The sequence below is a fragment of the Cheilinus undulatus genome, linkage group 11, assembly GCF_018320785.1.
Source record: "Cheilinus undulatus linkage group 11, ASM1832078v1, whole genome shotgun sequence".
Lineage (NCBI taxonomy): Eukaryota > Metazoa > Chordata > Actinopteri > Labriformes > Labridae > Cheilinus > Cheilinus undulatus.
The window spans coordinates 29,577,490-29,604,707 of NC_054875.1; the positions used below are offsets into that span (position 1 = coordinate 29,577,490).

The following is a 27,218-nucleotide window of genomic DNA, read 5'->3' on the forward strand; positions in this document are numbered from 1 at the left end:
CACATGACACAGACTGCTGGGTATAAGTATGGTGTGCGTTTGGATTAAGGCTTGATTTTAGGTAGACAAAAAAGTTTGAGAACCACTGGCCTAAAACCATCAGCCTAGAATACACTGGACCATCATTTAGTGAAAAGAGATGAAGATATGACTCACAATTCCTCATTTTGGATAAGGTGGATGCCTTTCTTGGTTGTTCATGACAGCACATGATCAGCATCATTGTACTAGATATGAATGCCACTGGGTTTCAGCTTTGATTCATATGGATAAATATGAGAAATAGATATGTTTACTTATGATGTTATCCTACCCTAAATGAATTAACCAAAAAAGCTCAACCCCTGCCAATATGAAGTCTGTTTTCTGCTGTTTTCATGATGTCAAAAATAGCTTCAAGCTGAAACATAATCATTGTTTTCCATCATAATTAAGGTAATTAAGATAGAGAAAACAATCTTCTGTGACAGTGGAGTGTTTGTTTGCATCACACATTACTTATGCACTGAAAGTAAGGCAGAAGTAGGAAAATTATTCAGTAATTCCCAAAGTGGGGTCTGTGGAATTGAAGTGATGACAGGGGGTAGACTGAAACAATGTACTGTGTTTTGCACTGCTAACTGTGGCAAATTTTGTGAGATGACTTCAGGGTAAATGTGGGGCTAACAGGAAGTATACAGCAGACATCACAAAACAAAGAAGAGGAAATATGATGAGTCTCGCCTTCAGCTTCACCTGTGAGAGAGAGCCATGCTTCATCCTTTAATACATCCACCTGCATGAAATGTGTTTTTAGTTATAGAAAAAAGAGAACACAAAATAACGTAAAGCAAAACCAGTGGTCTTAATACAGTAATACAAAAAAAAATGTTTTATGTAATTTCAACTTTAAGTTCACTTTAAAGCAGTGGTTTTCAACATGGGGGTCGGGACCCCCTGGGGCGTCACTAGACACTGAGAGAGGGGTTCTTGAATGCCTTCCATAAAACAAAGAAAAATGTAAATTATTATTAATAATATAATAATTGTTATTTATTCAACCCTTTATGGTAACGCTGGTGTCAGACCATAACCTTGTATCTCCATTTTTCATGATTTCATTGTTTTTCCCCGAGGTCTGGCACCATTATTTTGCAGGCTGTGGACTGAAAAGCTCTGCTATAGAGATATGCAATCATACAGGTGTTGTTAGATCTCCATCAGAGGCTCAAGCCACCTCATCTTGAGAAGCTGTTCAGATTTATAACCTGTAAACACCTAAGTGAGGTCATATTTTTCATGCTTTATGTTTGCATTGAACAACACACTAAGAAGACACTTTTTGTCAAGTGTGCTTGGCAGATTGTATACAGCAGTAGTAAAGTGTTGACGTGGTACAGTCAGATTCCTTTATTGCCTGTGTTGTCCTTTCCTATCTTTTAACTCACACCTTTCCTTCACCCGTGACTTTGAATGTTATTACTGCAAATTTTCCTAAAAGGTTGTATTTGGAGCTCCTTAGTAGGGATGGGAGAAAAAAATCAATACAGTGTAGTATCATGATATTCTGTCTGGTGATATATCATATCGTCTCATCCACCAAGTATTGATTTTTCATAAGTAATTGATAATAAGAACTCAGGTCTATGATAATGGAAATTAAATCAGTTGTTTGGGTAATTGTCCAGTTAGGTCAGCAGAGGTGACGGTTATAGAGCAGGAGAAAGTTAGTACAACAAACATGGCGGCACCAGAGGAAGGACATTAGGAATGCAAGCAGGGCACTAAATAGATGGATATGACACATAGGGTTTGCAAGAAATGCCACATGAAAAAAGTACTTCGCAAATAAGACAAACTTGAGGGCAAGGCAAATGTTAAATCAGCTCAACAGATGAAACTAGAAAAGCACTCAGAGAGCGCAGACCTCCGCCATAAGCCCTATCTCCCAATAGTGATGAATCCTTTAAAAACATTTCTGGATTCAGACGGTGATCCGGATGACTCCCAAAATCTAATTTGCCGATCACTGCCTCCCCGGTGGGGTGGAGACATGGTAGGGCAAAGCATTGGCTTCGCTACATGTGGACTGTCATGGCGGAAGCACCCATGGTCTCACTGGACGACTGAAAGTCATGGCAGATGGTGAATATTCCTCTATGCCTCCCAGCATTGTGAGTATTGTCGCTGTCTTTCTCTGTGTTACGCTCTGACTCGTCTCCTCGACTAGGCGTGTGTCCTACAAAGTCTATAAACTCCAAAACTTTGAATAAGTTACTCATGTCCACCATCTTCTGGTGTAAAGTGGTAACAGCACAGACCTATCTCCCAATAGTACAGAATCCTTGAAAAAAATCCTGCATCCAGACGGTGATCCGGATCAGTCCCAAAATCTAATCAGTTCTTCCTTATGTTTCTGACATTTCCTGAAAATTTCATCAAAATCCGTCCATGACTTTTTGAGTTTTGTTGCTAACAAACTAACAAACAAATGAACAAACCCACCCGATCACATAACCTCCTTGGCGGAGGTAAAAATTATATAAATTGCAATATATCACAATGTATGGTAATACTCACTGTATTGCAAAATGTCTAAAAATGTGGTAATATCAAATCGTGGCCAAGTATCATGATAATATTGTATCGTGGGGTCACTAGTGATTTCCACCCCTACTCTTAAGGCAAATAAACATCTCACACCAAAAAATGCTGTTTAACAACCAAGGCAAATGCATGTGAGCCAAAAAAGCAGTGAACAGCACGTGAAGATAGGGCTACAATTCCTTAAATTATCCGAGTGATTGGATTCAAAAAATTTCTTGAGGCAAATTATCTGCCTCGAGGCCTCGCTTCAATCAGTTCTGAATCCATATACGTCTATGCCGTAAGCTTGGTATTGGCTGTGTGTTGCACGCCGTGCTGTGTTTCCCATGGACGGCTATTTGTGTGGCACAATGCACTTGTTTTCGCTGTTACTATAATGTAACATACATGATACAAGGCGTGAAAATCACAAAGGAAGAGAAGTTGATGCAGTGATGTTTACAGGCACTCGTCCTGTGTTTTTATGCAGCCACTGCCTGTGGCTTCATGGCAGATATGGCACCATGCTTGCACCGGTGAACCTACATAGATCTCCGGGTTTACGCGCTGTCTGCATGACTCACTGGTATGAGACAGCGCTCAGTTTGTGTCTTCAGACTCCAGGGAATTTCATAAACTTCTATGATTGACCCGACAGTTTTACAGAAGACAGCCAGGCTTCAAGATTAAAGTCCTATTTTAGGTGCTTTCCCTCTCTCTCCCTCTCTCTCTTGCGTGCGCAAGTTATACATTTAATTATAAATTATTCAAAATTCACCGCACTGACGTCCTGATTGCAAGATTTCAAAAAGTTTAAGCATCATAGAAACACCTTATTGCCACAGACAGTGACTGAGACTAAATAGGTTAAAGGTCATCATCATACAGTCAGGATTCAACAGGTCATAGAAGCAGCTTTATCCCTTAAAATGTGCTCTCCATGTCAGTGGATGGTCTTAAAAGGTCAGATTTTTATGGTGGATGAACTCACAAACAAAACACCCTTTGAAAAAATAGACCATATTCTTGTAATCTAAAGGTTCAGCTTTCAGACATCATCAGACCACTGTGTGAATGATGAAACTCTATTCTTGCTATAGTGGGAAATATTACAATTATGCATAAAGTAGAGGATGTTAAAATGACTAGGTGTCCTTTTACTTTAATGAAAAATAACAATAAACTATCATAGAAGAAATAAAGTGTTGGCACCCAAAATTTCCTGGGAGAGGATCCCTAAAACCCCAAATATGGCATAATCTAATGTAATTATTTAACTTCCTTTCCTTGTAACTTAAAGAAATGTAAACTGTCGTCAGAAATTAAATGCACCTGTTAAATATATTTTCTTGGAAATCCCTGTTAATACCAATTTTTAGTAAAGAAGAAGTACATTTAATGGACCCAGCTTCTTTTCTTGTTTGTCTAATACTACTTCTCTTGAAAAGCAAAAGTGACTGATTAAAAAAAATGCAATATTTCTTATTAGAGTACTCAATAAATCATCAGAAGAATCGATAGAGTACTCAATTACAAAAAGAATTGTTTACTGCAGCCCTACTTGAAGAAATGCTCAAGTGCACTGAGACAGCCCGTTTGTATTTGGATTTGACACCACATGCCTGTTCCTGATGTGTAGAGACACCAGAGTCCTAAAACTGTCAAACTGGAGTATACGACTTACAGTAGTTATCAACCAAGCGTCTTATCAGGCTCCAGTCGATAATATACCGTCTGCTGCAAACTCTCAAGAGTGATACTGTCAGTCTGCTGGCCCGTGCAGTTCTCCAGCTGTGTGGAACTATAAATCACCAACCTGCTTTCCTGTTTTCTTTTTATAGCTCTTACAAAATCATCCATTAGTTTTGTTATCGATGCTGAAATGGCTGAGTGTTTACTGGCAGGTTTACCATCCAATGCTGTATGTCATTATTGCATTACTGTGTGGTCTACCTGAAAAAATGTGTTTCCTCACATCTGTGTTTGAAGGGCTGCTGCTTGCATTTGTATTTATGAGCTCTGTGAGTTTGTAGGGGAGGGGAACATCTGCTTTTGTTGTGAGTGGACCGTATGTTGACTGAGAAGTGAGATATCAAGGTGTTTTTTGGATGTAATTGGGAAGGTTGTCACATATACCCAGGCCTGCCTACAGAACCCTCTGGGCCCCTGATCAATATACAGAATGGGCCCGACTCAGTTGTAATTTATTGATAGGATCAGTGCATGTGTTTTGGATCAGTAGCACTGATGTCGCTTTTTGTCAGTTTTGCACATTTTTTCTGTTTTGCCACTTATTAACCATATTTAACCACCCTTTCTGCCTGTTTTTGTCACTGTAGATCAATTTTTGTCACTTGCAACCCCTTTGCTCCACTTGTACAGCCTGTTTTTGCCAGTGTTGACAAACCTTTGCCACTTTTTCACAACGTTTTATTTCTTTTTTTTTTGCCACTCTAAACCTATTTAGCAGCTTCCACCTACTCTTTGGCTTTTGGCTCTTTTTACCCATTTTTGGCACTTTTAATCCTATTTCACCAACTTCACAGCCTGTTTTTTCCTCATTTGACCTATTTTTGCTACTTAAAACAAATTTTGCAGTATAAACCGATTTTTTTTGCCACTTGCTAAGTACATTTCACCACCTCTTCTGACCATTTTCCCATTTAAAACCAATTTTGTCACTTTCAACCAATTTGTACTACTCTGTACAAATTTATTTTTACATCTGTTTATTTTTTGCTTATTTGACCAATTTTTGCTACTTTTTAATCTAGTTTTACCACTTGTTTCCCTATTTTTGCATGTTCACCCATTTTAGTCTTTTTGACATATTTTTGCACAGTTTAATCCAATTTCACCACCTTTTTGCACATTTTTTGCCACTTTTTACCTATTTTGCTACTTTCTAATCCTGTTTCACCACTTTTCTGCCCATTTGTTGTCATTTTAAACACATTTATGCCACATTTTACCCATTTTGCTTTAAACTTTTTTTTTTTTTTTTTTTTTGCCATTTTTAACCCATTTTAATTCTGTTTCTAGAAAGACTGTTTGGATTTTAAAGGCTATACACTACAGAATAAAAAAAACATATTATTACCTCTGTCAAGGAGGTAATGTGATCAGGTGGGTTTGTTAGTTAGTTTGTTTGTTAGTTAGTTAGTTTGTTAGCAACATAATTCAAAAAGTTGTGGACAGATTTTGATTAAATTTTCAGAAAATGGCAGAAATGGCATAAGGAAGAACTGATTAGATTTTGGGACTGATCCGGATCACCATCTGGATCCAGGAATTTTTTAAAGGATTCTTTACTATTGGAAAATAGGGCTAATGGCAGAGGTCTGTGCTGTTACCCCTTTACACCAGGAGATGGCGGACATGAGTAACTTCAATTCCAGCAGCATTTTGTGTGTGTTTCTATTCAAAGTTTTGGAGTTTATAGAGTTTGAAAGATGCACGCCTGGTCGACGAGATGAGTCGGAGTGTAACAGAGAGAAAGACAGTGAATTGTAGCAAGAAAACTCACAATGCTGGGAGGAATAGAGGAATATTCACCCTCTGCCATGACTTCCAGTCGTCCGGTGAGACCATGGGTGAGACTGTCAGTGCATCTGTTGGCACCGGCAGGCAATGCTTCCACCATGACAGTCCACCTGTAGCGAAGCCAATGCTTTGCCTCACCATGTTTCCACGCCACCGGGGAGAAAGTAATCGGTGAATGCCAAGTTGGGGGGCACAGAGGGACAGATCAAGGAATTTTTATTAAAGGATTCCTCACTATTGGGAGAAGGGCTAATGGCAGAGGTCTGCGCTCTCCGAGTGCTTTTCTAGTTCAGAATAAAATAAAATATGGTTATCACAGATTAACTTTACCTTGGACCATGGTTTTGCTTACCTTCATGGACCCCCAATTTGGCTGGGCACCAGAAAACTTTCTCCTTAATCCCCTCTTGTGGGTGTCCTTGCATATACCTGTAACAAAATCTCAAAACAGTTATGTGTTTTTGCATATGAATGTATGTGTTGGATAAGTGTTCGAACACATTTTGTATCTCACACTCCTTTGTTAAGTTTGGCAACCAGTCAAATCCCCATCACCATCTGCCTTCTGTGTCCCATCCAGACAACAAACCTGAGCAAGTGGCTCAGACTTTTATGTTGAAATCAAATTTTTCCATTTTATCATGTTTTCATCCAGCAACGCCTCTTTTAAGCATAACATATGTAACCTAACATGTGGAGGACGTCTGTTTTTTCATCAAGAAACATAGTGTTCTGAAAATGGTGCCAGGAAAAATAAAGTATTTCTGTCTGAAATGTTTTACTTAAATTCATGGTTCCATAGTTTGAGACGACACCATTGTTTTATGGGATTACAAAGAGATTACTGCCTAAAGACTAAGACACAAAATAGACAAGTCAAGTCTAAACTGGAGTAATTAGATTACTGTTTTGCATTGTCTCCATAAAGGGCTACTGTAAATATTTAGAATAGTTCTCATTCCAGTCACTTTTACTTTCACAATTAAATGGGGGATTTAATTGTTCTTTCTCATACCAGGAACATCAAGCAAGCATGTCTCCAGACACTAATGAGAATTTAATTGAAAAAACATGGAAACACGCAACAGTTTGTAGACTCCTCCGCCGTCTCGGTTTGGCGGTCTGTTAGTTCCATGCTGTGGCTTGCTCTTCCTCCGTAGCTCCAGCCTGCACTTCATTAGCCCTCTTCTATTCCCAGAACTCCTGTAGATGTGACTCCTCTTTTCCGGGATGGAGGAATGTTTCTCCCTCAGGTCCAACTGATGGAATGGGCTGAGGCCTGGGCAGGGGTCTGGGTCTGTTTGTTCAGGATGTGTTGAGGGAAGGAGGGGAGAAAGAGAGATGGTGGACCCCCTATTCCTGCCCCCCCTGAAATCCCTGGATCCCATGGCTGAAAATCACTGCCAGCTGAGCCGACATGCTTATCCATACCGACATCAGAACTAGCAGAGGCTCCTGGTGGAAAAAAAAGCCAAACTGAGCAATGGACGCTATTGGCATTGTTGCAAGATCACATCTAAAGATGGATAGCAACACTAAAACAAAGTGAATCTTGATTGACTAAAGTTGCTGATCCTTTCAGGTATGCTTCTAAAATCCTCAAACAGTATAGCTACAACATGTAAGGAGCATGATAGCTGTCATGGCATTCCTTCAAAACTGTTCACCTGTTGACATGGAAAGCTAGCATGCTGACTCCATCATCAAGTATCAGGTCTGGCTTGTTTCTGTCGTTACCTTTTTACCCATCGTTTTGACTTTTACATTTTTTTTCCAGAACTTTTCCAGACCTCAGGAAATCTGAAGTATTAGTCTCTGTTTTCTGTCAAGGTATATTGTTGCTGCAGTGCTGGTGTTGGTAATGCAGGCAGCAGTGTGCTGGTTGGCTTTAGGATGCCGTCCTATGGATTTCTACATACTTCTACATATAAATTGAAATATGTGATATAAAATAATCGCACGAATATTCATCCCCTTCAAGTCAGCAGTTAGTAGATGCACTTTTGGCTGCAATCACAGCACTGAGTCTGTGTGGATAGGTCTCAGTCAGGCTTGCACTGACTGCAATTTTACTTCATTCTTCTCAGCAAAACTGCTCAAGTTCTGTCAGGTCTTACAGGGATTGGGCGTGAACAGCCCATTTCAAGTCCAGCAACAAATGCTCTAGTGGATTGAGGTTTTGGCTTTGACTCGGCGACTCCAGAACATTCACCTTGTTTCCTATTTTTTTGCAGCCTTTTTTTAACCCTCTACCTTTACAAGCCTTCCAGGGCTGGTTGCCAAGAAGCATCCCCATAGCATGCTGCTGCCACCAGTTTGCTTTTCAGTGGGGACGGTACGTTTGTTGTGATGTGGTGGTCTGGTGTCCGCCAAACATAGCATCTTGTCTGTTGGCCAAAAAGCACCATTTTGGTCTCACCAGACCAGAGAAGTTTCTCCTACTTGACCACAGAGTCTCCCACATGCCTTTTTGTTGAACTGCAGTCAAGATTAAATCTGAGTTTTCTTCAACAGTGGCTTTTTGTTTGTAACTCTCCCATAAAGCTGTGACTTCTGAAGAACCCGGCACAGTTGTTGAATTCAGAGTTTCTCCCATCTCAGCTGCAGAAGCTTGTAACTACTTCAGAGTAGTCACAGGTGTCTCAGTGGCCTCGCTCTACCTCTTACAGCTATGTTGGTAACAGGGCGGGAGAGTATGTCTGCTAATTTTACACCACAATTCAGAAAATCCAGCAGTGGATACAAGACGGCGATTAACTTTATTAGTTCTACCTGAGCCATAAACATTTTATTTTAGTCAAATCATTTGACTTGAGCTCAGGCGCCTGTCTTTAATCTTTATAATCACACAATGTTTATAGTATGTTTATTAATGTATTATGGGTGGTTCCACATAAGGGACCCAGGACTGGATCCTGGTACACTTGACTCAAAAATTGGTTAATTTAAACAGTGAGAACACAAGCAGCTCACGTCTGTTAGAAAAGATCTAAGTGCATGTCTGTGGGAGAGATGTGAACGCAGCCATGCTCCAGTATGGGGTACACTTCAGTGAGTAGAGTTGTAAAGCAGTTCTGAACATCTCCAGTCTCTTCAAAAGCCATTGTATCAGTGCAATATGGACCCATTTCATCATCTGAGCTGCATGGTAGATGTGGAAGAAGGCAGAGAGTTGTTACTGGTGTCTCAATAATAATACAAATATCCATAATTAGTGGTATGATGGACTCCACTGACTGCATAGTACACTGATAAATGCTATGCAGTTTGACATGAGCGGTTGCTATATTTATTTATTTCTTCTTCCTGGCAGATTTGCAACTATGTGCATACCGCCACCTGCTCAATGATGCAAATTCCCCCCTTCATTCCAAACCTGTGCATATATTAATTTGCTACTGAACTGTATATTCTTAAAGAAATTTGAAGTGGTTAAAGAAAAGATATCAGACATGTGGTAGCAGAGCAGAAGAGCACACAGTTGATAAACATGTTAATTTAAATGTTAATTCAATTATCCTTTTTATGTCTAGAGTAATTTTTGTCTTTTATTGGAGTTATGTCATTCAACGTCCTGCTTTGCTGTACTTTTTTCCTCTAACATCCATTATAGCTTAAAACTTTAGCTCTTAAAGTGCCACACTTTCCTTATTTCCCCCAGTTTTCCTGCCATCATGAGCAGCTGACCTCACTCTGTGGAGAAATCAGTGACCTCAGAGCAAAAAGTACTGCAGCACTTTATTCCTCCACACACCCACAGTCACACGCAATCTGGGAGCTTGGCTGGAAGAAAGTGAAGCAGAAAAAACAAAATGAAAGGACCCACTGGGGAAAGGAAAAGCCAGTGCCATGGCTGGTGTTTTCACTTTGTGATTTTGGTGTTTTACCCGAGTGGGTGGGAGAGGAACCTTTAAAAGAGTGTTTTAGTAGCTATTAGAGTGGGTTGCAGTATGTAATTTCATTTATTTAATTTAGACTCAGACTTTATTCCTACAACTGTCTTTCAGCAAACATTATCCTGGAGTTGAAAGTATTTTTGCTCATAAATAATTCAGAGCTGTGTGTTTTCTCTGCGCTTTAGCCCAATCTGTTCAGTTTTTATACTTTTTTCTTTTATTCATTTTTTAAAGACATTACATCATCAACAATAAAGCAAATGAAACATTGCAAGACATCCAAAAAGGTGAAAATCCCAGGTTACAATCTGAGTTGTACTCTGTCATGGGACTTTTTTCTATATAATGTCATAATTTTTATGGTACACCGGTGTCACAGTGTCTAAGGCAGATCAACAAGCCTATTTATTCAGTCAAATAGTTTTCAATATATGCATCATTCCTTAGTCTCAGCAAGAAAGTCAGTCTTTATGTCTCATGAATTTCTTTAATAAATTCAATTCAGTTGTGCCTAAACTAATCTTATCTATCTCATGTTCAGTTATGTAAAATAAAAGTAACACAGTTACAATCCATTGTTCTAAAAATAAAAACAACCAAAAAAAACAAAACAAAACAAAACAAAACGTAACAACGACACATTAAATTTTAAACACGACTGTAGCCATGCTAGTAGCTGGCTAACAGCATGTCTGCTAGCAAATGACAATGTTGGCATGCTAACATGTACACAACGACAGTCCTGACCTAAAGTTTTGTTGTTTTAACTAGTACCACATTTTTTTGGCATTTTAGAACTTGAACAAAGTTCAGCTGTTACTGGGGTAGCCTGTGTGCTTGGCTGGAAGAAAATTAACCAGAAAAACAAAATGAAAGGAACCATCAGGAAAAGCAAGTACCATGGCTAGTGTTTTTACTTTGTGTTTTTGGTGTTTCACATTAGAATGGGTGGAAAAGGAATTCTAAAAGAGTGCTCAAGTAGCTATTAGAGGGGTTGCAGTTATAATAGGATTTAAACCCAATTGTAGCATGCTGCTAGGTAGCTCATAGCATGGCTGCTAGCAGCGTTTAGACCAGATGACAGTGTTAGCGTGCTAGCATGCCCACGGCAACAGTGCTGACCTAAAGTTGGGTTGTTTTAACTATTGCCACGTCATTTTAACATTGTTGCCTTATTTATTTGAAAAAAGTTCACCCATGGTTTGGTTGGGTTTTTATATTTTAAAGATAATCCAATGCTAAAGATTATAACATTAGTTCAAAAGTCAGGGCATTTCTAAAGGTATTTTTTAAGTTCATCTATTTTGTGAATTTAATGCACTTTGGACATAAAAGTACCTTCAAATGAGATTAATCCTAATATGGAATATTGTGTTAACTTGATCAAAATACAATACAAAAAAAATACAATACAATACAATACAATAACTTTATTTATCCCCGAAGGGGACAACTCAAATTACTGTAATTAATTGTAAATAAATAAATTACTGTAAAACAATTACTCAAATTACTGCCTGTTAACATTACTACAAGTAGCAGCTAAGAATGATGCTTTCATGATGATTACTTTCTCACCCTTCAAGACTCAAATGGCAGGATTATTGACTCAAAAAACATTAGAAATACCTAAAACTGTCCCAAGTTTTGTGGGCTTTCATCCTGGTGGTGGTGAAAGGAGAAGGATTCTCTGGTATGTAAGCATAACAGAAGCTGATTTTTGTCTGGAACGTTTCTGATTGTAGTGATTCAAATACTGGTACAGGAGCACTGCATAATGTTTAATGGTGGTTTCTACTGTCCTAGCTTTTTTGCTCCTTGGGCTACTGCAGCAGTCACATGATTGAAAGCTGTGAATTGAGCGTCAAAAATAAAACACTCTAAATAGAATAAGAAGGAAGTTCACATTTTTGTCTATTTCATCCATCTAGATTTTTTCCCTTACAATGTCAGTAATAATAATTCAACTATAGAAAAAAAATACACAAAGATTTAACATCATCTGCACACAAGGTGGCATCATAGTTGTATTTGATTGGTGACTAGGAGGAAGATTCATCACAATTAAAACTTGCAGTGAAGTTATTTACAGTGTTGAGCAAGGTTATATGTTCTAGCTGAGTAAAGGTCTGCTCTGTTGTTGATGTGACCTGTTCCAGTGCACCTATAGTTTAGAGAGGATTGAATTTGCATTGACCAACTGTGCAGTTCCTGTGTTACAGCAGCCTTGGCTGACCCTGAATGGGTTTGGCAGAGGGGAAGGAGGCCACAGGAGTTCACTGTAGTGACTTTATGCTGTACTGGAGGTTGTGATAATATTTTCAGCTGCATTCAAACACCATCTAAACTGTTAGAATCAGAGTAGTTATTTTCTGAATAACACCTAACAGTGCTGGCTGCAGCCAAAGCAGGCAATTATGTGTTAATTTAACACTCTGAAAAGCAGAAGTGCCTTATTTGGAAGAGAGCTTGTTCTCGAAAGCGCTACAAGTGAAGCATACAAAGCCTTACTGAGATGCAAAGTGGCACAATTGTAGATTTTTTAGCACACTTTGATTTTCTTATTGCTTATTCATGAAATGTCTGTTTTGTGAGAATGAAGGGAGAGGAAAGAACACAGTAAAGGTTAATTTAAGCAACCCTGTACTTTTATGAAAGTACATGAATGAAATGAAAGTTACAAAATATACATCTTCTGTTTGAACTTTTGACCATTTTCACTTCCACTTTGTCACTCTGGATTTGTCAGTGTTAGCTGTCATACTGTTGTTGCTTTGAGGCTGTCTAATGAAGGAAGTGGATTGTGTACACTGTATGGGTGTGTCCAGTCACAGTTCAAACACATCAGGCTGCCAGTGAACAGTGAAAGCACTCACTGTACCATGAAGGAGAAGAAATGACAGTTCTAGGGCTTTTTATTGATCAGATGGGCTTCCCGCACACCACCGGCTTGGCTTTCTTCTAAAGGAACGCTAAAGTTTGTGTTTGCTTTGTGATTCTACTCTAAACTGGACTTTGTATTGGAACGATGTGTCGTCGCTCCGGCAAACATGATGTAACTCACTTTGGTCACTGATTGGCCCTGAAGGAGGCATAAACTTTAGTTTCCTGGAGGAGCCTGCGTACTCTGGACTGCTCTTGACTGAAAGAATGGTGGACAAGATATGGAGGAAGAGTTGGCATTTTATAGAAAGTAGACGGTCTTTTCGCAATAAGAGGGTCTCTTGTAGTACGGCTGAATGTAAGAGAGAGTGAGTAACATCTTGTTTTTTTACACTATTTGTTTAAGAGGTAATCCAACAAGGACATTGGTTCACAGGTTGTTTTTCAAATCGGAAGAGTGATGATGTGGCATTTTTATTTTCTCTGAATGTATCCCCATTAAACTCAGCAACACTTTCATATGTTAGTGATATTCTTGTGTTTGACAGCTCTGAGTTTAATAGAATATGTAATTTAGCACTTATCATGAAGCTGTAGATTCAGCACATTCCAGGAGGAGCTTCATTCATTCATGCACACTCTGCATTTCACAGCTATAATGCCATACATGTTTCCCTCACAGAGACTTCTAATTTTAAGAGCTTAATTCCATAAGACCTCACAGTTAAGCACCTTTACACTCTGACAGTTCATGAGATGATTTAAAAGAAAAGCTTCAATTAACCCGATAATACTTAAGTCAAAATCTGTCTCCAAAATGTAATTCTCACCGACTAACCATCCTTTCGCTTTTATCTTATAGTGTGGAAGGAGATGGAAGGCCCAACGACAGCGGCCCTTCCTTGGATGGTGGAGCCGGCTATGGCCAGGGTCCGGTGACTCACGGCTCGGCCATCAGCCCTGACAGATTTGACAGCCCACTCTACAGCCACGGGGTCCAACCCGGGCCTCAGAGACCCCGTCGGCCAAAGCTCCAGCACTCGCAGTCCATCCTCCGGAAGCAGGCCGAAGAGGAGGCCATCAAGCGGTCTCGCTCGCTCTCTGAGAGCTATGAACTCTCAGCAGACCTCCAGGACAAACAGGTACTCCACAGTGATTTGCATTTGATTTTGATTGGGCTTTCTGATATTCTTGTGTCACTTGAAGTGTTTCTTTAATATTTCTAAACTGTGTGTGTTTTACTTTGTGGAAACCTGGCGGTGAGAGACTATTCTTGATATTAATAGAGCAGGGAACGCTATTATTGGACCCATCAACTGACAAAAGCAAATAAACATTGATATTCAGGAGGCTGATTTTATAAACCGCCTACAGCTGAGAAAACCATTAAATATTCAAAGGCTGGCAGCTTTAAAGTTGATTTACTGTCTTCTCTCTAGGTGGAGATGCTGGAGCGTAAATATGGTGGACGGTTCATAACCCGGCATGCTGCTAGGACCATCCAGACGGCCTTCCGCCAGTATCAGATGAACAAGAATTTTGAACGCCTCAGGAGCTCTATGTCTGAGAACCGTATGTCTAGACGCATTGTTCTCTCCAACATGAGGATGCAGCTCTCATTTGAGGGCCCTGAAAAAGTGCATAGCTCTTACTTTGAAGGGAGGCAGGTTTCCATGACAGAGGATGGCACCCCGCTGTCCATGGTGCAGTCTGAATGTGGAGATATAGAGGTCCACCAACAAGCCAACATGGCGTCTCATCAAGCCCAACAGGGAGATCTGACAGATACCATCACGGAGCTGGAGGACGCCTTCTCCAGGCAGGTCAAATCTCTTGCCGAGTCGATAGATGATGCACTGAACTGTCGCAGCCTGCAGGGGGATGAGGGTCCTGACCCCGAGGCTATGAGTTGCTCTCAGGTGGAGAGGGAGGTGCCCTATCAGGTGAGGGCCCACCGCAGGGCAGCTGGGCGCATGCACGATGAGACGATGGCATCCTACAGCGATGTTACTCTGTTCATTGATGAAGAGGACATGACCCCCGCAATGGCCCTGTCGAGATCAGGGGACCAGCCTTCCAGCACAGAATCGGACTTGAGATTGCGGTCAGTCAACTCCTCCCAGGAGTACTGGCCTATTGACCCCAAAGATGAGGGTCGTGATACAGACACAAGCTGCCGCAGCACTCCCTCTCTGGAGTGCCAAGAGCAGCGTCTCAGAATGGACCATCTTCCTTTGTTGACCATTGAGCCTCCCAGTGATAGCTCTGCAGAGCTTAGCGACCGGTCCGAGCGCAACTCTGTCAAACGGCCACCTGTGTATGAACCGCACGGCCACATCGTAACATCATCCCAGGCGAGCCCTAAACACATATCTCACGGACCCCCACCTCGAGCTCCCTCCCGTGACGATGATGCACCTCTGCGCCATCGTCACCGCCAGCTGGAGAGCCACTTAGCCATTAATGGCTCGGCCAACAGACAGAGTAAGTCAGAGTCTGACTTCTCTGACGGGGACAATGACAGCATCAACAGCACATCCAACTCCAACGACACCATCAACTGTAGCTCAGAGTCGTCCTCCAGAGACAGCCTACGAGAGCAGACGCTCAGCAAGCAGACGTACCACAAAGAGACTCGCAACAGCTGGGACTCGCCCATCTTCAGCAACGATGTCATTCGCAAGAGGCACTACCGCATCGGCCTGAATCTCTTCAACAAGTAAGTACCCAGGGCCCCAATAGGCTAGTAGTTATGTCTGCGCACTCCATATGTAGGGACTGTTTTCTTGCCCAGTTTCAAGTCTGGCCTTGAATGTCATGCCCCTCTATTTCTCCCAAGTATCCAACTCTTTCCACTGTCCTGCTTTTTAATAAAAGCATAAAAAGCCAAAAAAAAAAAAAACATCTTTAAAAACATGAAGGTACTGGGCTCTCTGGAGCAGTTGTTTGACTGGTGTTTGCAGTGATTTAGAGCCTAGTAAATGGAGGTGATAATAGACAAGCTACCGATTCATCTTTTGTTAAAGTTCCCATTAGAATAGTTTGTATTTTTTCTATTGTTGCACCATTTAAAAAAATTCTCATTCTGCTTTTTTAGAACGAGCAAACATAACACTTACTGAGCCATGGAAACTATAAAACAAAGCAGCATGTGGTTCATGACTTCTTCTTACACCTACCCCCTGGCGGCAGTTTCAGACATCAAAAATAACTTTATTTAGATAATTCATTTTTATGCTTATGGTTTCATTTGCTTCTCAAAGTCACTTAGAGGCATCAGTATGAATCCCATCTGTTCTACAAAATTCTCACCTGAGCTTTAATGTTTAATTTAAGCTGTTCCTAGTGTAATGTGTGTTAGCTTATATAGCTCAATTTATGGCCTATTCATTCAACACTTATTAAAACCAATTCCTAAACAGCATGTTTTCTCTGTGAAATTGTAATACATGCAGAACAAACAAAACTAAAATACAAATATTCAAAATATTGTATTAAATCATTTATCATTGGCTTCTTTGATGCAGTGTTTTTATGTCAATATCTTTTGTTTTTCCAGTGTGTCTACATGCTAATGCATATCTGCAACTTAATGTGAGAAAAGAAATCATAAGTAAGATGAACACACTAAAGAACTTGAAGAAGTAATCTTTTTACTTCTTGTGTTGCAAACTCATTCCAGTTCTTTAAACTGACATGAAATCAAATGTTGAATTTATTAGGAAGCCAGAAAAAGGCATCCAGTACCTGACTGAGAGAGGATTCATCCCTGACACACCGGTTGGTGTGGCACATTTCTTGCTGCAGAGGAAAGGGCTGAGCAGGCAGATGATTGGGGAATTTCTGGGAAATCGACAGAAGCAGTTCAACAGAGATGTCCTGGAGTAAGTTACATTTTCTCCCATAAAACTAAGAGTATTTTGATGAATGTGAGATAAGGAAAGAATGAAATGTGGGAAATGAAAATTGTGAAGGAGAGAAAAGCAGGCTGGTGTACCTCAGTGGGTAGAGCGGCCACCTTTATGTGGCGGTTATAGTCCTTATCACACCGGTCATGGAACCGATTCCTGGTCTATTCGCTGTTTGATGCAGTCTGTTGGTCCTGTAACACCTACAGACATAATAATTGCCCACAATCATAGTAAACCACAAACCTAAGATAAATTTGCAGCTTTTAATATCATTATCCCATACATGCAATAACCTTTCTACAAACCTAACCATATGTCTACTGCAAACATAGTACTTATTACATTTGTAGGAATTTATTAGGTTTATGGGAAGGTAAAAATCACTGTCTCTCAAAATTGTATTAACTTCCCATAAATGTAATGTCAACATGAAAAATGAAAGTTGTGGTCAATTTTTTGTAGCCTTTTTACAAACTGCCAGTGGGTTCAAGTCAGCTTAAGCTCAAGTCACGCTAGAAACATAGTTATGGCAATTTTTGTTCGCCATGAAACAGGGAGTTTTTTTCCAGAGTCTTCAAACATTCATAGAGCCATGAATCTCAGCCGAGTGGAAAAAACATTTCAGAACAGATTCTGAAAAAAATGACTTACTCTTTCATGGCAAATTATAAAATCCCAAAGACTAAAAATTAACAGTTTTAACGTAAAAATCTTTTAAAAAAAATAAAAAATCTAATAGCAGTTGCCTACTGCAAATGTATTGTTGTTGTATGTTGTTTAAGTCAGCGTAAGTCAAGTCACAATGAAATGTTATTATGGCATTCTTTGTTCACCATGAAACAGGAAGTTTTTGAACATTCTTTGAGCCATAAATCTTAGAAGAATGGATAAAAATGTGTCAAAACAGAGTCTGAAAAAGCTTCTTCCATTTCCATGGCGAACAAAAAATTGTCAAGACTAAGTTTTTCATGTTACTTGAGCTTCAAGTGACTTGAACAACAAACAAGCAATGGCCACAAACAATTATTTTTCTTGTTAATATTACATTTGCGGAAAATAATGAACATTTTTAGGTGCAGGTGGCCTAGTGGTTTAGGGCGCGCCCCACGTATGCAGATGGCCCGGGTTCAAATCTGGCCTGGGGCCCTTTACCACATGTCTCTCCCCCGCTCTCATCCCTGTTTCGGACTCTATCCATTTTCCTTCATCTGTCAAATAAAAGCAAAAAAATGCCCAAAATAAATCTTAAAAAAAAACAAAAGAAAGAAAAAAAGTAATAAATCCATGCAAATGTAATAGTTAATACATTTTCAAGTAAATTGGTTATCATGTTTTTATGTTTGAGTTATTACATTAAAACGGCTGATTTGTATTGTGTTCTTGGTTTACCACGCTTGTGGGCAATTATTACATTTGCAGATGTAACACCCCCCACTCTTTGTTCCCATATTTTCTGTCTCTCTTCAGCAATTCTATCTATTTAACTTCAGCTAAAGAAAAAAAAGGCAAATATGGAACAAGTTTGAACAAAAATCACTTCAAAGATTCTCTTTAATGAACCCTGAGATGTCTGAGGCCCTGAAGCACGTAAGACATGCCATGTCTGTGTTTAATTTTTCCGTCTCCATCTGTCCCTTCATTCACCAGCTGTGTGGTTGATGAAATGGACTTCCAGGGCATGGAGCTGGACGAGGCGCTCAGGAAATTTCAGAACCACATCCGTGTTCAAGGCGAGGCCCAGAAAGTTGAGCGTCTCATTGAAGCCTTCAGGTTAGATCCCACACTGAGCATAAACACATCCAAGACTCATATTTAAACATAGAAAAAAAAGACAAAAGCCATCCTTAGTTACAGATTATGGAGGCATTTGCTTTAGGACTGAAATGACAGAAAACAAAGCCTTCATTTTTGTCCATATTACACAATGTCTTTCACATTTTGATTTTAAAAAGATTCAGACTGGGTACCTGTGAGGAAAATGTGTAAGAATTATTGCCCAAGGGTTTCCTCACAGCTGTGTTGTCTAGATAAATATTAACACACAAAGAGAACAAGTTCCTGCGTTAGTTCTGTTTTCTGCTGAAAATGCTGTACATGTTTCCTCACCATGAACACCTTTCTATTGTGTGATTTGTAATCAGAACTTTGTTCATATTGTTCTCCTGTGTCACGTCTGCAGCCAGCGCTACTGCATTTGCAACCCCACAGTTGTGCGACAGTTCAGGAACCCTGACACTATTTTCATCCTGGCATTTGCCATCATCCTCCTCAACACTGACATGTACAGCCCCAACGTCAAGCCAGAGAGGAAGATGAAGCTGGAAGATTTCATCAAGAATTTAAGAGGTAGTTGATTTAATTATGTATTAAACACAAAGTGTGAACAAAATATTCTCAGATATGTTTTATAGATGCATGACAGTCTGAAATAGACTGAACATGACAGGTGATTGCTGACAAACATACATTTCTCCCTTCTTCTCTTCTGTGTTCACCAGGTGTGGATGATGGGGAGGATATCCCCAGGGAGACTTTGGTGGGCATTTATGAAAGGATCCGTAAGCGAGAGCTCAAAACCAATGAAGACCACGTCTCACAGGTGCAGAAGGTCGAGAAGCTCATAGTGGGGAAGAAACCAGTAAGTATTTATTTATTTATTTATTTGAATGCAAAGTTGAGACATAACTTAGGTTGGGTTGATTTCTCCACCTTGCAAAGCTGCTAAACAGGAGACAGTGAGAGTACTTCTTGTGAGAGAACCGCAGGCTGCTGTTACAGGGTTACATAGTGCTGAAAAGAGGTGACTGGGACACCCTGTAGGAATGGAATTAGCACAGTTCTGCAGTTGTTCAGAAATGTTTTCAGCTGTGGAAAAAAGCCAACTCCTTTAATAAAAAAACAACTTAGTTATTGTCTTTTGGAAAAAGTGTCATTAGGTTTTAGTCAGATTTTTGTCATTTTTAACCTTCATAGTTTAAGTCAAGTTTTATTTGACAAAAACGTGGAAAGCATCATGCAGGAAAAGTGAATGTTTCTGCCTTTCCTGTGCCAACCAGGAAAGTCTGAGGCTGGGAGAAAATCAGCAAAAACCCATAGCAAAGCAGGCATCAGTGACAACAAAATTGCATAAATTGCATAGAATCAAAATAAAGGAGGAGCTGGGGTGGAGGAAGTATGCAAAAGGTGGCTTGCAGAGGGAGCAGCAAAGCATCTAGAGCAGCTTAAATATGGCAGGCAGCATGAGTGCAAATAGCCAATAGCATGCTTAGTGCAAATCAGCTGCCTTTTTCTTTTAATGTCTTATTAATGAAAAAAGAAAAGACCAATAAAGAGTGATGTATGTGTAAAGAGTTAATATCAGTCTAATCAAGTTAACCAATGTATCAGTCAGTCTCTAATAACATTCTAGAATTGCTTTCTATTAATACTGAACTTTTTGTGATGGATAAACATGAAAAACATAGAGCGGGAACAATGTAACCTAATTAATGGTATGTCTTTTGCGCCTTTGGGTATTGTTGTGTGAAAGGGGACTCATTCCTGGGCTTAGACCTTCTTGTGATCTTAACACACTCAAAGCCCTTTAGAGATGTCATCCAGTGAAAAATAGATCCCTTGTGCCCCGTTTGGTTCTCTTTCAGTTTTAAAGGTGGAAGTCTGACACCAGCGCATAACTTAAAGGAATAAGTTGCATTTGAACCGTCAGCGGATGCATAATCATTGAGCAATGCTTTTCTTTGTATGATTAGCAATCAAGAGCTGTGAAATTGTGATTAGACTGTGCTCCCAGGCCCTCAAGATCAGCATTATTCTGCAGGCAGTGATGTCCCTCATGCGTGAAGGTTAAGAGAGTGATTAACCTATGCAGCTGCAGGGAGAGGCTTGATTCACATGGAGGGCTTTGTTTCATGTTGGTTTCCAGAGGGATGGATGGTTTTCTTTTCTGGTTATCATTTAATGTATTGAAAAAAGATCCCTGATCACCATTAGCTGCAGAATTAAAAGCCCAGTCAGACACGCGGTGAAACACTTTAGCATAAAAACCACATTGAAATTACTTTTCATAATAGGCAGGTCCACTAGTGCTCCTTGCAGTGAGTTTCAAGGGGAGGATCTGTTTTCATTCCGACTTCATTACAGACTCCCTCGAGTCCAGCAACAGAGAGCAACCACCATCCCTTACTCAGAGGTTCATACATCTTCATATAGGCTAAAGGTGCACCGTCTGCAAGGACAAATCCTTATACGGGCTCATTAATAAGCAGGAGACTTACAAATTTCACGATAACTGACCAAATCTGTACAAACCCCAACACGAGAGCTGCATTTAACTCCTTCATTTTCCTCTCTTTTAGATCGGATCTCTCCATCACGGCCTGGGATGTGTAAGTATCCTAAACATTCCATAAATCCTACGATGTTGAATCATTTTTCATCCATTAACTCACTCTCTGTGCACAGTTTCCTGCCTCTTAGCCCGGCAGTAAAAGCACACAAGACAGATAGTTCAAGAGTCAGATTACTTAAAGAGGGGGAAACTTCAGACCCCTGAAGTATCACATCTGTTACGAAGAGATGAGAGGTTTTAGCTCTTCCCAGGAAACAGAATCAGCAGACATAAATCCTGGGTTGGCATTGGGCTGCAGTGCTTACAGATTCTGCTCTCAGCAGGGTGTACATCATGCAGGTGGCTCCCAGTTACAGAATATATCACAGTTTTATAGATAATATTTGTTATCATAATCTTATGAGAGGAGCTGTGTGCTGACTAAGCACTGGTGAATGTATTTATGTGATTTTATACATTTTTACAGCACCAATACCCTGCAAAAAATACTTATCTTCAACTTCTTGTCTTGATTTAAGATTTTGTCAAGATTCCAGTTCTGTAATGTGTTTAGAAATTGTGTGCAAAGTTTGTGCAGTAAAACACTCAATATGCAACTCTATAGCTGCTCTTTAATGTTGTATTTGTGCAGTGTGTCCACCAAGGATTTCCTCTTGTATATTGTTTCTTTGCTGGTGGTTAAAACTTAAATGTTTTCCTGTTGAGGGATCCTTCAGAGGACATGCATCCATGCTCTGTTTTCCAAGATAAGTATTTCTTTTTAATTATATCAACTGGGGTGGCAGTGCCTCAGTCCGTAGAAATTGAGGTTGGGAACTGGAGCACCACTGGCTTGAATCCCCCTACTTCTCAGGCATCCCCTGTGTGTAGCCCCTCACTCAGACCTCTCTATTATTACATGTCCATAGGTCCTGTTTGTGCATGCGTCTATTTCAGGCCTATGTGTGTGACTAACTTCTCTCTCAGTAACGAAGTGTAGACTTACATTTCCCCTCAGGGAGTATTAAAGTACATTAAAAAATGTAAGTGATTTTTGGGATCAAATTGCTATTTTTTTTTTATATTCTAAAAAATTAATAAAACATTTACATATATGAAAAGAAACTAATTGAAAAATACAGATCTATTACATAATATAGAAACAGAACCTCCCAGAAACACAAGTTTGAACAATAAGAGAGATATGAGCACCACCAGGATCTTGTTTAAGATGATACACTAAATGGACAAAAGTATTTGGCCATTTGGTTAATTATTGAATTCAGGGATTTCAATCAAACCCATTGCCACAGGTGTATAAAATCCAGCACCTAGACATGCAGTTTCCATTTGCAAACATTTATGATACAAAAAGCGTCATTCTGAAGAGTTCTTTGACTTCAAACAATGTGATGGATGCCACCCTTGCAATAAGACATTTTGTGAAATTTTTTCCCTGCTGGATATTCCACATTCAACTTTAAGTGGTATGATTAGAAAGTGGAGGCATTTAGGAACAACAGCAACTCAGCCATGAAGCAGAGCACCATGCAAAATCACAGTGTGGGGTCTACAACTGGTAAGGTAAATGGTGCTTTAAAGTTGTTTAAAACATTTTGCTGATTCCATAGCTGAAGAGTTATGAACTTCCTCCGGCATTAATGTTAGCACAAAAATTGTGTGGTGGAAGCTTAATGGAATGGGTTTCCATGTTCAAGCAACTGCATGCAAACGCAGAATCACCAAGTCCAATGCCAAGTGTCGAATATAGTGGTGTAAGGCATGACACTGGACTGTGAAGCGGTGGAAACATGTTCTGTGTAGTGACAAATCACGCTTCTCTGTTAGATGGGGGACTCTGGATTTGGTGGATGCTGGGAGAACATCACCTGCTTGACTGCATTGTGCTAACTTTGAAGTCTGGTGGAGGGATAGTGGTGTGGAGCTGTTCTTTAGGGTTTGGTCTGGGCCCTTATCTCCAGTGGAGGACAGTCTTAATGCTGCGAGACATTTTGGACAATGCTTTTATAACCTTGCAAAGCCAAAGAAAGGATCTTCATCTCTGTCATCATAGATATCCATGCAGTCAAGCACCTTTGAGGTGAACTGGAACAGAGATTGAGAGCCAGATCTTCTCATCCAACATCAGTGCTTGGCCTCATAAATGCTATACAAAATGAATGGGTACAAATTCCCACAGAAGAACTCCAAAATCTTTTGGAAAGCTTTCCAAGAATAGTGGAGGCACTAACTCCATATTAAAGTACATGTATTTGAATACAGTGTCATTACTGTCCTTGCTGGTGTAATGGTTTAGGTGGTCAAATGCTTGTATCCATACATAGTATGTCCTAATACAGTGTTAATGTGGTTGGCTAAAATTATGACCAAAAATGTTAGTTGGCCTTTTTTCCATGAGAAAGACTAGACTAAAACTAGCTTAATATAGAGTTAATTCACTGGTTTACAAAAGGAATTGTTGAAGTAATTTTCTAATCAAAAGGACATCCAATCTCTAAAGAAGGTTTTGGATTCTTGGAGTTTGCAGCTTTTCTTTTTTTAGTCTGATATTTTTTTCCTTTTTGCCTCTATATAAAACAATCTAAAACATTAACTTGATCTACAGAAAAAAAAACTTAACCAGCATGTTTTAATATATCTAAAAAGGGAAAATCAAATAAAGTAAGCATCAGAGATGGATGTTTTTTTTGGTTGAGTAGTCTTAGGAATCTCCTCATACATGATTACAAAGACATAACGCTGCTAAGAATGCAGAAAAAGTTGGAGCTCTAAACAGTCATCCTTCTTTTTCCCCTCCTTTACATTCTGATCAGAAGAATTTACGACTTCTGTTCCTCGTTACCTTGAAGACTCAGGCTGTAATGACCTCTGAAGCATTTGTATCTGCGCTCTTTCTCCATTCCTTGCAGGTTCTGTCGCTGCCTCATCGCCGGCTGGTGTGTTACTGCCGTCTGTTTGAAGTGCCAGATCCCAACAAGCTGCAAAAGCTGGGTCTGCATCAGCGGGAGATCTTCCTGTTCAACGACCTCCTAGTGGTAAAAAGCCTCTCCTATTGCCCTTCTCTTCTCCTCTTTTTTTTCTGAAGTGCATCTGTTAAAATATCCACTTTGTATGATTTTAGGTTACCAAGATCTTCCAGAAGAAGAAGAACTCTGTGACGTACAGCTTCAGACAGTCGTTTTCTCTTTATGGGATGCAAGTCATGCTGTTTGAAAACCAGTGTGAGTGGCACTTCCTTTAGTTCCTCATCCGTGGTGGTGTGGTTACTGACACTATTTACATCACACAGTTTGATTTAGCACAGCAAAAATGAAAGGTCCCACTACAGGCTGTGACATTGTTTATAGTCCAAACTTCAGACAGATTTGACCAATGTGTTTCGACTTGGTTTGATCAATGGCCCTTGTGTAAATGTCTCTCCCTCTGTTTGCCATTTCCCCAGATTATCCAAATGGAATCCGACTAACATCAGCCATACCAGGTGCCGACATCAAAGTCCTCATCAACTTTAACGCGCCCAACCCCCAGGACCGCAAGAAGTTCACAGATGACCTGCGAGAGTCCATTGCTGAGGTCCAAGAAATGGAGAAATACAGAATAGAGTGTGAGCTGCCTTTTCCCCTTCCCCCTCTCACCATGTCTACCTCAGGCTTTGTAAAATGGAAACAGGGCATGGTCCCTATTACTCAACTGTGGCAGTTTACAAGGGAGAATTTTTACAGAGTTCACAGCACGGCTAACCGGGAGAAAATTGTCTTTTTTCTGGACATTCAAAAGGCCGTTTTTGTTATGAACAGGAAGTTGGAAATGATGTAGATCAATAGCAGACGTTCATGAGTTTCAGACTAAACTAAAAGTCAAAAGCAAGTCTTAAAAGTCCCACCCTGGCCATAGTGAGATGTAAAACCACTGCCACTTACCTCAGTCTTTCCTTGGCTCCTCTCCACAGCTGAACTGGAAAAGCAGAAGGGCGTGGTGAGGCCCAGCATGTCACAGAGCTCCGGTCTGAAGAAGGAGGCTGGCAACGGAAGCATGAACCGCGCAAGCCTAGATGACACCTACGCCATGGGAGAGGGCCTGAAGAGGAGCGCGCTCAGTAGCTCACTGAGGGACCTCTCGGAAGCAGGTACACCCTAAAAATCTTGTTTCTTACCATCCAGGTCTTCAAGGGAGGATTAAACTCCCGCTGTCATCTCTGTGATGATATCAAAGGGATAAAAATAGCAAAATGTTGTTTCACGGCACCATACTTTGATTTTTTTGTTTGTTTTTTTTTAGCCCTCCTCTTTAAAGCAACATTATGTAAGAATTTAGTTTCATGTGCTTTGGCATCTAGTGAGAGTCTCTGAGTGCAACTGAACCATTGTAAAACATAGGTACAGTGCCTACAAGAAGTATTCACCCTCTTGGATGTATATTGATTTTATAAATCAGCTATGGTCAATATACTTTGGCTTTTTTGACATTTTTTTTTTACTTAAACCCTCTTTAATGTCCAAGTGAAAACGGATTTCTACAGAGTAATGCCAATTAAATAAAAATATGTAATGTAAAATAAGTGATTGAATAAATATTCACCCCCTTTAAAGTGACTGGCCTTATTCAACCGAGGTCCAGCTGATTGGTGTTAGTAGTCTCAAAATGAGTGAAATGAGGATCACCTGAGTGCAGTGAATATGTCTGAAATAATTTTAGTATAAAGCTAAGGTCTAGTCACTGGTAAATCTGTATTTCTGGCCATTACACCATGAAAACAAAAGAACACTCCAAGCAATTCAGAGAAAAGGTTATTGAAAAGTATAAATCAGGGATGGATACAAAAAAATCCAAGGAACTGAACATTCCCCAGAGTTCAGTCAAACCCATCATGAAAAAACGGAAGGAATATGTAGCATGTGTAAATCTGCCAAGATCAGGCTGGTCTCACAAACTGAGTGACCGTGCAAGAAGAAGACTAGTGAGGGAGGCCACCAAGGCGCCTAAAGTATGACTACTCTGAGGGTGTTACAAGCTTCAGCTGCTGAGATGGGAGAATCAAAGTTTTATGGGAGATTGGCAAAGAGAAAGCCACTGTGGAAGAAAACTTATCAAATCTAGACTAGAATCCACCAAAAGACAAGTGGAAGAAAGTTCTGTGGTCTGGTGGGACCACAATGGTGCTTTTTGGACATCAGAAAGATGCCATGTTTGGCATATTAAGCATGGTGGTGGCAGCATCATACAATGGGGATGCTTCACGGCAGCCAGTCCTGAAAGGCTTGTAAAGATAGAGGGTAAAATGAATGCAGCATATAGGAAAATCTTGGTAGACAGTTGTATTCAGTCTGTAAGAGAACAGCTTGGGAGAAGATTTATTTTCCAGCAAGACAATGACCCAAAGCATACAGCAAAAGCTACACAGAAATGGTTTCAAGACAACAAGGTGAATGTTCTGTAGTGGCAGAGTCAAAGCCCAGACCTCAATCCAATAAAGAATTTGAGGCTGGACTTGAAATGGTCTGTTCATGCCTGATCCCTGTGCAACCTGACTGAGATTGAGCAGTTTTGCAACGAACAATAGATTAAAATTTCAGCCAAAAAAGCCAAATTATTTTCACTATGACTGATTTATAAAATCAATTAAAGGGTAACACATCCAAGAGGGTGATTACTTTTTATAGGTACTGTATCTGCGGAGCTGTACACTGCTGTCAGATCCTTGCATCCCTATTAGTCTACTTGCTGGCCAGTAAAGTAACCAGTTTACAGCAATCCAGGAGAAACACAGCCAGCTTGGCATCAGACTTGCAGCCTACTGTTTTTATGAAGTTCTTGCCAGAGTATAAAAGCCTGTCCAATATTACTCCAGTTTGGCTTTTAGCACTCTTTTTCCTCATCTTAGCTCTAACCGTCCCCGTCCTCTTCCGTCTTTTAGTATCAATTATTTTATCAAATAGGACCAAGATGCACTAACTAGCTTTTTTTGTTGAAAGCTGGTTTGTGAACCAGTGTCATTGAATCTGTATGGACTTCTTGCTATAGAACCCACTGCCAAAGCTACATAGCGCTGAAAGCAAGTGACCAGGGCCCTCT

At 40.1% G+C, this 27,218-nt stretch overlaps 1 protein-coding gene across 7 annotated transcripts in view; it reads left to right on the forward strand.

The window, feature by feature from the left end:
- Positions 1-27,218, forward strand: part of LOC121517877 (IQ motif and SEC7 domain-containing protein 1-like) — a 174,298-nt gene that overhangs the window by 138,546 nt on the left and 8,534 nt on the right. For 6 of the 7 annotated variants that reach the window (XM_041799960.1, XM_041799967.1, XM_041799962.1 and 3 more), the window contains 11 exons: positions 13,750-14,029; positions 14,327-15,606; positions 16,610-16,771; positions 18,446-18,568; positions 18,978-19,144; positions 19,297-19,436; positions 21,154-21,183; positions 24,056-24,181; positions 24,268-24,367; positions 24,589-24,750; positions 25,096-25,272. In XM_041799960.1, the coding sequence (XP_041655894.1) occupies positions 13,750-14,029; positions 14,327-15,606; positions 16,610-16,771; positions 18,446-18,568; positions 18,978-19,144; positions 19,297-19,436; positions 21,154-21,183; positions 24,056-24,181; positions 24,268-24,367; positions 24,589-24,750; positions 25,096-25,272 (2,747 nt within the window). Of the gene's footprint in view, positions 1-12,862; positions 13,256-13,749; positions 14,030-14,326; positions 15,607-16,609; positions 16,772-18,445; positions 18,569-18,977; positions 19,145-19,296; positions 19,437-21,153; positions 21,184-24,055; positions 24,182-24,267; positions 24,368-24,588; positions 24,751-25,095; positions 25,273-27,218 lie in introns of those variants that run through there. The other variant, XM_041799963.1, reaches the window with a different exon arrangement.